The sequence below is a fragment of the Uloborus diversus genome, unplaced genomic scaffold, assembly GCF_026930045.1.
Source record: "Uloborus diversus isolate 005 unplaced genomic scaffold, Udiv.v.3.1 scaffold_892, whole genome shotgun sequence".
Taxonomy (NCBI): domain Eukaryota; kingdom Metazoa; phylum Arthropoda; class Arachnida; order Araneae; family Uloboridae; genus Uloborus; species Uloborus diversus.
Window position 1 is genome coordinate 50,403 of NW_026559113.1, and position 9,991 is coordinate 60,393.

The following is a 9,991-nucleotide window of genomic DNA, read 5'->3' on the forward strand; positions in this document are numbered from 1 at the left end:
ATACATATCATTTTTGAATAAGAAAATGTAACAAATGTTCGTTTCAACAATTTTATGATAATAGAAGCTAAAAGAATATATGTGTCAGGATTATTATTGATAACTATTGCGTACGACATTTTCTAAAACAGAGAAAGTCTTCTTCTATAAACATACATCGTTAAAGATTGAAAAACAAATATTCAAAACATTATTTACCTGACAATGACTACAATAACTGGTACTCGTCATTCTCTTACAAATTATTGTAAACTAAACTTAAGATACCAATTATGTACTGATAGTAAGCAAAATCTGGTACTAATTATTACAATATACGACAATGCTCCGAAGAAAAATGCACGTATTATATGCAAAATTGCCATTTCCGTGAGCAACGGCAATTAAGTAACACAATGGTGTACTTGGAAATTTTCCCTATTTGTATGAGTAAATTTTAATTAATCACACATTATTGTTACCTACAATAAAATATTAGACACATAAACCTACATCTGTAATATTCGTTTTTTTTTTTTTTTTTTTTTTTTTACTTCGTCATAATTCGAAACTAGAAATACGGATAATATGTTAATGCATATGCATATGCAATCGCACATTTTTACTCTTTTTGTCGTTAATGCATATAAATACATAAAAACGGCATTATTACGCCGACATTAAAATAAATATATTATGTCAAACAAAAAAAAAAGAAAAATCGTTTGTTTTTCCCCTGTTACCAAACATTTTTTTAAACAAATGAGTAAATGTACTTTTAAAATAAATAAATAAATAAAAACAACAAAATGACAGCTTAAAGAAATAATTTTCATTATCAAAAAAATAAATCAATCAATAAATAAATAAATCGTCTGTGCATATTTTTATGTAGAAACATAAAGGACTCCGAATTTCTCCACCAAGCACTTTTTAACTTTCGCGTGAAAATGAAAACAAATCATACCGACAATAATTATTTCAAAGTAAAAACCATGGCTGCGGAGTCGGAGTCAATCTCATTTTGGGGTAAAAGAGTCAGATTCGGCAGTCGAAGGTTTTCAATTCAAAGACTCGGAATCGGTCATTCTCCCTTAAAGTCCGCAACTCTACCATTGTTTGTGGAGTCTGACTTTTTTTTTTATAAAGGAGTAAGAGGCGATGAGGAAGACTTGAAATTTCCGAAATTAGGAGTCAGTCATTTTCCCTGTAGAGGACTTATTATTTTTGCATATTCAGTCGAATTTGCATGTAATTTTACTTTATCCTGAAAAGTTTAACCACCGAGTGAGTGGCAACAGCAAAAACATTTATTTATAAGCGAGTCGCTTATTTGCTAGATTCTGTCTCCTACTTGCATTCCTGCTGGTTGCAGGATGTACGACGTCTATGTTTTTAAATTGTAAATAAAAGAGTTTTATTTTATGCTCAAGTATTTTTCATATGTTCGCGGCCAATCGACCTCGCGACAGTGGTGACCTATTATAGGACTGAATGCAAACAACCAACGTGAGTGATTTTACATTTTGTTTGTCTTGGTTACTAGTAGTAAAATGACTGAATCCAAAGTAGAGACTAGCGTTGATAGGATTGGTATGAAAATGCCGATATTTTCGCCTTTAAATGTCAAACTGTATTTTGCTCAACTAGAAGCAAATTTTTCGATAGCAAATATAACGACTGAGCAAACGAAATTTAGCCATTTAATTGCTTCTATTGATTCTGAATATTTAACTTATGTTTCGGAAATAGTTTATTCGCCGCCAGCGGAAAATCCGTATACTAAGTTAAAAGAAAAATTAATTGAACAGTTTGAGCATTCTGAAAATAAGAAAATTAAAACCTTGTTACAGGACTTAACTCTAGGGGATAAAAAACCTTCACAGCTTTTGCATGATATGCGGGAATTAAGTAACCATAAACTAGATGATAGTTTTTTGAAAAATTTATGGTTAAGTCACCTTCCTTCAAATATGCAGGCTATCCTCGCAATTAGTGCTGAAAGTTTATCGCAGTTAGCTCTTATGGCTGATAAAATTTCTGAGATAGTGACTCTTCCATCAGTATCTGTGGTGAATTCTCCCTCCTCGCAAGCTGAAAATTCTAGAATTTCTCGTTTGGAAAACCTAATTGAGGGTTTAATTGAGCAGGTTCAGAAATTATCTGTTCGCCGATCCCGGAGTAAAATTCGGAGGTTTTCTAAATCTCGGTCAAGAAGTAAAAGTTTTTATCGTAACTCGGATATTTCTGAAAATTGTTGCTGGTATCATAAGACTTTTTCGGATAACGCAACAAAATGTAGACCCCCATGTAGTTATAACCAGAAAAAAAACGAGTAAAGCTGTCAGTTGATGCGGCGTCAACCGTACAGAAATATTTAAATCGCCGACTTTTCATTAATGATGTAAATACAGGTTCAAGTTTTCTGGTTGATACAGGTAGTGATGTCAGCTGCGTGCCTCGATTTCATTTTAAAAGTCATAAAGTAAGCAATCTTGTTCTTTCCGCTGCGAATAACACAAATATTAAGACTTACGGCACAAAATTGCTAGCGGTAGATTTTGGGTTACGAAGGAAATTCACATGGCATTTTATAGTTGCAGATGTCAGTAAACCAATAATTGGTGCTGATTTTTTGGAAAACTATGGCCTAATTGTTGACATTAAACGAAAATCTCTTATTGACCCTCTCACATCGCTAACCTCAAATGGTCGTACTTTAAATTCCTCGATACCTGCAATAAAAAGTATTTCTGGAAGTTCTAAATTTCATAAATTGTTGTATGAATTTAAAATTATTACTCAGCCCGCTGCAGGGTTGCAAAGTGAAATAAAGCATAATACATTGCATTATATTCAAACAACTGGTCCCCCGGTGCAAGCGCGAGCACGCCGTTTACATCCAGCTCAACTTAAAATTGCGAAAAAGGAATTTGAGTATATGTTAGAGCGTGGCATTTGCAGACCTTCTCGTAGCAATTGGTCCAGCCCTCTACATATGGTTCCAAAAAAGTCCGGGGACTGGCGTCCGACTGGGGATTACAGGTTGTTAAATAAAATAACGCGTCAGGATAGATACCCTGTTCCATATTTAAAAGATTTTGCACAGCAACTTCATGGTGCAAAAATATTTTCTAAACTTGATTTGTTAAAAGCGTACCACCATATCCCGGTAAATCCGGAAGACGTATGCAAGACTGCTATTATAACTCCGTTCGGATTATTCGAATATCCGTACATGAATTTCGGATTATCGGGGGCCAGTCAGACATTCATGCGATTTATGCACGAAGTGGTGCGTGGCCTTAATTTCTGCTTTGTATATTTGGATGATGTTTTGGTGGCTAGTGCAGATCAAAAAGAACATGAAAAACACCTCAGAATTCTTTTTCAACGTTTCAAAGATTACGGGATAAAAATTAATGTTGCAAAATGCGTATTTGGGGTATCACAGGTAGATTTTCTTGGGCATTCAATAAATGAATCTGGTTTCAAACCTTTACCGGATCGCGTCAAAGCAATTTCAGAATTTAAATTGCCAAAAACAGTAAAGAGTTTGCGAGCTTTTCTTGGAATGTTGAATTTTTATCATAGTTTCTTGCCAAAAATTGCAGGCATACAAATTCCTTTAAATGAATATTTAAAAGGGAAAAATAAGAAAGCTAAAACTGAAATTAGTTTATCAGAAGAAGCGATTGCGGCTTTTAACAAATGTAAGGAGTTGTTGGCTAGTGCTACGCTTTTACATTACCCGTCAATAGATGCAAAATTAGCATTAATAACAGATTGTAGCGATTTTGCAATGGGTGCAGCTCTGCATGAGGTAACTCCCCAAGGTCTCAAACCATTAGGTTTCTTTTCGCGTAAAATAACTTCAACGCAACAAAAGTATTCAACCTATGATCGAGAACTATTAGCGGTATATTGTGCAATAATACATTTCAGATATATGTTAGAAGCACGCCCATTTGTGATCTATACAGATCACAAGCCTCTCACTTTCGCGTTTAGTCAGAAAAGCGATGCAAAAGCTTCCCCCCGGCGTTTACGCCAACTTGATTTCATTTCACAATTTTCTACTGACATTCGTTTCATCGAGGGAAAAGAAAATGTCGTGGCAGATACGCTTTCACGAATCGAAGAAATTTCCATCCCCTCTACTGTTGATATGGAATCGCTAGCGAACGCACAGTTGGAAGATTCGGAGCTTTTAAAAAAATTGAATGACGCAAGTGAAAGCCGATCGCTGCAAATTAAAAAATTTCCAGTTCCGAATTCGGATAAATTTTTACTTTGTGATATTTCAACTTCAAACATTCGACCTATTGTTCCCGACTCTTTTCGTAAAAAGGTATTTGATTCGTATCATAATTTGTCTCATCCTGGTATACGCGCTACGACAAAATTAATAGCTGCAAAATATGTTTGGCTAGGTATGAAAGCAGAAATAAAATTATATTGTCAGGCTTGTTTAGAATGTCAGCGAACTAAGGTTCACCGGCATACAAAATCCCCATATGGCAACTTCCCACTTCCTGACGGAAGATTCAAACATATTCATGTCGATTTGATAGGGCCCTTATCAATTTGTCGGGGATATACTTATTGCGTGACAATTGTTGATCGCTTTACGCGTTGGCCGGAGGTTACTCCGATAGCAGATATATCCGCAGAAACTGTAGCTAAAGCTATCTATTTTTCTTGGATTGCTCGTTTCGGTGTTCCTTCAGTCATTTCTAGTGACCAGGGCAGACAATTTGAATCCTCGCTCTTTAAGTCATTTGCAAATTTGTTTGGAATTAAACTAAGTAGAACGTCAGCTTATAATCCGAAATGCAATGGCATGATTGAAAGACTGCACCGTCCTTTAAAACAAGCTATCAGTTGTGTTTCAAGTGCGGCATGGGTAGATGCCCTACCCTCAGTGCTTCTCGGATTGAGAACAGTCTACAGGGAAGATTTAGCGTCGTCAGTCGCCGAGCTCGTCTACGGTGAGACACTTCGTTTGCCTGGAGATTTCGTCATGGAATCGAAACTGCCGCTTCTGAGTCCGACTTTTCTGCAGAATCTGCAAGGGATAATTGGATCGCTTCGTCCGACCCCAGCGTCACGACATGGTATTCCTAGCGTTTTCATCCCCAAGGATTTGGACTCGTGTACCCACGTCTTTTTGCGACATGACGCGGTGCGACGACCTCTTCAGCCGCAGTATGACGGACCCTTCCCTGTGGTGAAACGGATGGTCAAGGACTTTGTAATATCCGTGAAAGGTTCGGATAAGACTGTTTCTATCGACAGGTTAAAGCCGGCATATTTACTTAACCAGGATTTGTGCCCGGATATTTCAACTCAGACTCCTGTTCCAGTGACGACGCGTTCTGGACGACAAGTTCGCTTTCCGGATAGATTCGTCTCTCCCTAACTGTTCGAGACTCAGAGGGGAGTATTGTAGAGGACTTATTATTTTTGCATATTCAGTCGAATTTGCATGTAATTTTACTTTATCCTGAAAAGTTTAACCACCGAGTGAGTGGCAACAGCAAAAACATTTATTTATAAGCGAGTCGCTTATTTGCTAGATTCTGTCTCCTACTTGCATTCCTGCTGGTTGCAGGATGTACGACGTCTATGTTTTTAAATTGTAAATAAAAGAGTTTTATTTTATGCTCAAGTATTTTTCATATGTTCGCGGCCAATCGACCTCGCAACATCCCTCCGTATAGAAATTTTTGCCAAAGTCACGGAGTTCGAGTCGTGGAGTCAGAGCTTGACTAATTTTCGAGTGTAGGAGTCGGATTCAGAGTCGACTGCCCTAAAAGTCTAGGAGTCGGAGTCGGGAGTAGTTCATCAAGATCTATTTCCAACAAAATTTGTTTGAAGCAAATCCGCAATTAAGTTTGGAATTTATATTAACTTTTAGTTTCGCCGTAGGCGCTAATGGAAAAGGATTTGAACTGTTCAAAATTGAAAGTTTGAAGCAAATTTGCCTCTAAGTTCGGAATTTATTATATTTGCTTTGAAATTCCCCGTAGGCGCTAATGTTAATTTTTTTTGAACTGTTTAAAATTGAACGAAAAACTTCAAATCACAAAATGAAACATAGGAAAGAGGTGTCCTCGCCGAGATCTGTTTGTTTGAATCGGACTACTCCCTCAAAAGTTATTAGGGGAGACAGATTCCTTCAAAAGTTATTAGGGGGGGGGGCGGACAGACCGACAGATATTTACCCCCATCTCAGTACCCTACTTTTCAATTTTTAATTTTTTAATATTTATTTAATTATCTTATTTATTTTTGAATTTTTTTTTTTTTTTGTTTTTCGCGATATTTTTCAGATGCAAATAAGCCAGCCTTCTTTCATGCCTTTTTTCTTCTTTTCAACTTTTACTGGGAAAGTAGGCTAAAAACTAAGTTGAACAGCACTCAATGGTTAATTATATATTGTCTAAATATTTTGCATAAAGCATTTTTTTTGGTAGCGGACGGCATGTAATTTTCGCTCGGGCGCTGTTGTGTCTTCAGGACGGCTGAAGCTGAGGGGGGGATAGAAAGGTTTTAAGCTCAAATTAAACAAAAAAATAAATAAAACAATAAAAAAATGCATCTGTTTTTCTTGACACTGATAATGATATTTGCCGTGGTTTTAGTGTACGTACCTGTGACCTCTAAATATTTAAAGGTCAGAAAAGTCACCTATACTTTCACATTTTCAGTTGTTAACAGACTAACCTTATCTTCTTAAATGTCATTCAAAAATATTAAGACTTGTGAAAGAGTGTTTCTTTTGTAAGTGGGAGCATGGGGGCATTATCAATACCACCAAGGGGGAGATAGCTTTATTCAATAGTATTACTTAAAGATTAAGCTGGAATGCTTCTAAAAGACAGATGAAAATGCATGAAGCTCTTTGTAAAAATATTTCCAGGAAGCAACGTATAGTTTTCGAGCACAAATCTTTTTCCTACTCGAAAAATCTTTTAAAGAATGAATGTACATACAAGAATTGGGGGAATTAGATGCACCACCTGGTCCATCATAATTGTTTCTACTTCAACTTGCTTGTCCCTTGCTCTATTATTCAGAACTGCATTAGTAACCCCATGTTCCTTCAATATTGTGAAGATCAAGGGGGAAAAAATGTTATATGTTATGCACACAAACATTCATACTTTTACTTATATCGCTTTCCGAAAACAAAATTGACAGGGGGGGGGGGGGATCAGCTTAGGAGAAAACCAAGGTTGTACGTATTGCTACTTTTAACTGATTTATTCGCAAATACTGAAATATGCGAATTACTGTTTTTTTTTTTTAAGTCTAAATTAATGGTGTATAGTTAAAGTACAAACAGTCTTTTCCTAGACTACGAAATTTTAAGTGTGTCACTGCTGATACCGTTTATACGTCACCAGACACTTTGCGAATTTTGTGGCAAAAAATAGCATTAAATTTAGATTTTAATGAATGATTAGAATACTTCTTTTTTTAATTTTCAAAATGTGTCACTTTTGTGCCCTGGGTATTCGAGGGTCCAGGGAACAGACCCCCCCCCATACATAATTTGATCTTGAGATACAATTTGTTAATTGTTAAAGAAAACGCATCAGTGTTGCAAATTCCTAAATTTTTCCAAAAATGTCAAAATAAATGAACAAAATCAAGAAAATGGGGAAAAAGAGCAATAAAAGTCAATTAATTATTTTTTACAGAAACAATATACATGCATGTATTTTATTTATTTGTTTATTTTTTTCAAAATTAAGACGACATCCTATGTGCATGTATTGCAAGATAACGAGCTAAAAATAAATTCCACTTATGTTTCATTTCTTTTCGCCAACAAAACTTTTACTGATAAAGCGAGAGATATGTCAACCCCGGTGAAATCGAGATCGCTCGACATTCGGGGGGAGGAAAGAGCGCAGTTCATGTTTGGCGATGACTTTTCTCTTTTGCCAACCCTGTTTTATGGTTGCTCGGTGCGCACTTCGAGTTTGCCCGGAATGAATAGTGTAAAATATAATAAAAGAATCTCACTATGTATGTCATATGTTTTACTTTTAATTAGTATCGCATCATACGAGGGGGGACCCAAAAGTAACCGGATTGTTGCTCTAAAATATTTATATAATAGTTTATTCACAATTTCTTTTGTCTCTTTCAAAATGTTCACCCTTAGATGAAATACACTTGTTAATTCTTTTTTTCCACTGTTAGAAGCTCCCCTGGAACTCTTTAGCTTTGACCATGTTCAGTGCCCGTTGCGAAGCAGTTTTTACAGTCTCTACATCATCAAAACGCTTCGATTTCAGAATTTTTTTTTCATCCTCGGGAACAGAAAAAGATCACAGGGGGCTATGTCTGGCGAATACGGGGGTCGAGGAACGACTGACCACTCCTGAGTGGCTAAGTAGCGGTTAATAGTGAACGCTAAGTGTACGGGAGCGCTGTCATGGTGAAGGAACCATTCTTCTGATCGTCCGCTCGAGCACCAACTCTCTCTTGTTTCTTCTAAAGTTTGGTCAATAGTAAAACTACGACTCTCGTTGATTTTTTGGCGAATTTTTTCAACGTTTTCATTATTTCGAGACGTTGAAGTGCGCTCAGAACGAGCATGATCTTCAACACTCATGCTACCACGTTTAAAGCGCCCAACCACTCGAAAACTTGTGTACGGCTCATAGCATTGTCCTTGAAAACTTGTTGAAGCATTTGGTAAGTTATTCCGTTGCCGACTATTCAAGCTGGAAGCAAAGTTTTAAGCTCACAGTTTGTTCTTTCAAATTTGCCATAATAAATTCGCAGGCGGAAAGCAACAACACTTGAGAAAACCAACACTACAATCAGAAGTTATCAACTACACTGATGCCACTTGCACAGCTGGTTTGTGAAGGTCTCTACTTGAGCCATCTAGCTGGAGAACACTCTACTACATCTAGGATTGGCAACGCACCATTAGTCCGGTTCCTTTTGGGTCCCCCCTCGTATACAAAAAAAGTCGAAAAAGCATTCTATCTAATTTCCAACTTTTTAGTAGATATTTCTTTACACAAAAAGGTTTAATGTAACAACGATTCCAGTGACGTAAGATACGTTATTTTATTATTGTAAAAAAACGGAATGGAATCTTTCCTAAGAATAGGAGGGGGGAGGGTGAAAAACCTTATGTAACCTTACATGGGGGAGGGGGGGTCAAAAATTGCCAAAATCATCGTTACGTAATTAATGATTGGCCCCTCAGTGCAATAAATTAAGCAGGCTATTGGCAAGAAAACCCCGAAGCAGGTTGGCGACATACAACGTTCTTCCATGAATTATGAACACTTAATTTACAATGTCAATGCCAATTACTGTCTGACCAGTAATTGTATAGAAAGGCTTATATCCGGTTTATAGGCGGAAATAGACGTATCTATTAGATTGCAGGGGTGACAGTTTGTTCGGCACAGATGTGCGCTTTTACCTCTTAATTATTTAGACGCACTTTTTTTTACAAATGACGATTCATACACGGCATTTATTTTTTAAATCTAAACTATATTCGATCTATATTCTTACTTTTAAAAACATATTGATATATTTTTTACAACATAGTTTTGAGCTTACCATTTTGGTTTTACATTTCCTGTAAAAATGAAAACGTTTTATTTTCCGTTTGTTGTTTCCATAGAAACTCTGTTTGTTTCCACTCATTTTCAACTTAGAGAATAAAATAAATTAATTAGGCACTAGTGACATTATAAAACGCGTACATCAAAACCCCATCAATATTTTTCCTCCTCCCTGCTGGATTCATTCAGATGGAATCGTCTTAACTTGGCCGATTGCCAAATTACATACAATCCGTGGTCAAACAGTAGTGCTTTGTCTGAACGTGAAAATGAACTAAAAACACAGGTGATTCATTCTCTGGACTATATTCAAGTTCTTCCACATAAATTTTTTTTTTGTTGAAAACCTACATACAACGGCTTTCCGGCCACCCATCCTCTTATTGTTCGAGAAATTCGTA

The 9,991-nt window shown here is 36.5% G+C and overlaps 1 protein-coding gene across 1 annotated transcript; it reads left to right on the forward strand.

Annotated features, from left to right (window-relative positions):
• Positions 1 to 4,822: 4,822 nt before the first annotated feature.
• Positions 4,823 to 5,401, forward strand: LOC129233998 (uncharacterized). The gene has a single exon (XM_054867906.1). The coding sequence runs from the start codon at positions 4,823 to 4,825 to the stop codon at positions 5,399 to 5,401; it is 579 nt and encodes a 192-aa protein (XP_054723881.1).
• The last annotated feature ends 4,590 nt before the right edge of the window (positions 5,402 to 9,991 follow it).

Coding starts and splice junctions, on each gene's coding strand:
- LOC129233998 (XM_054867906.1), top strand. CDS start 4,823: ATGATTGAAAGACTGCACCGTCCTTTAAAACAAGCTATCAGTTGTGTT.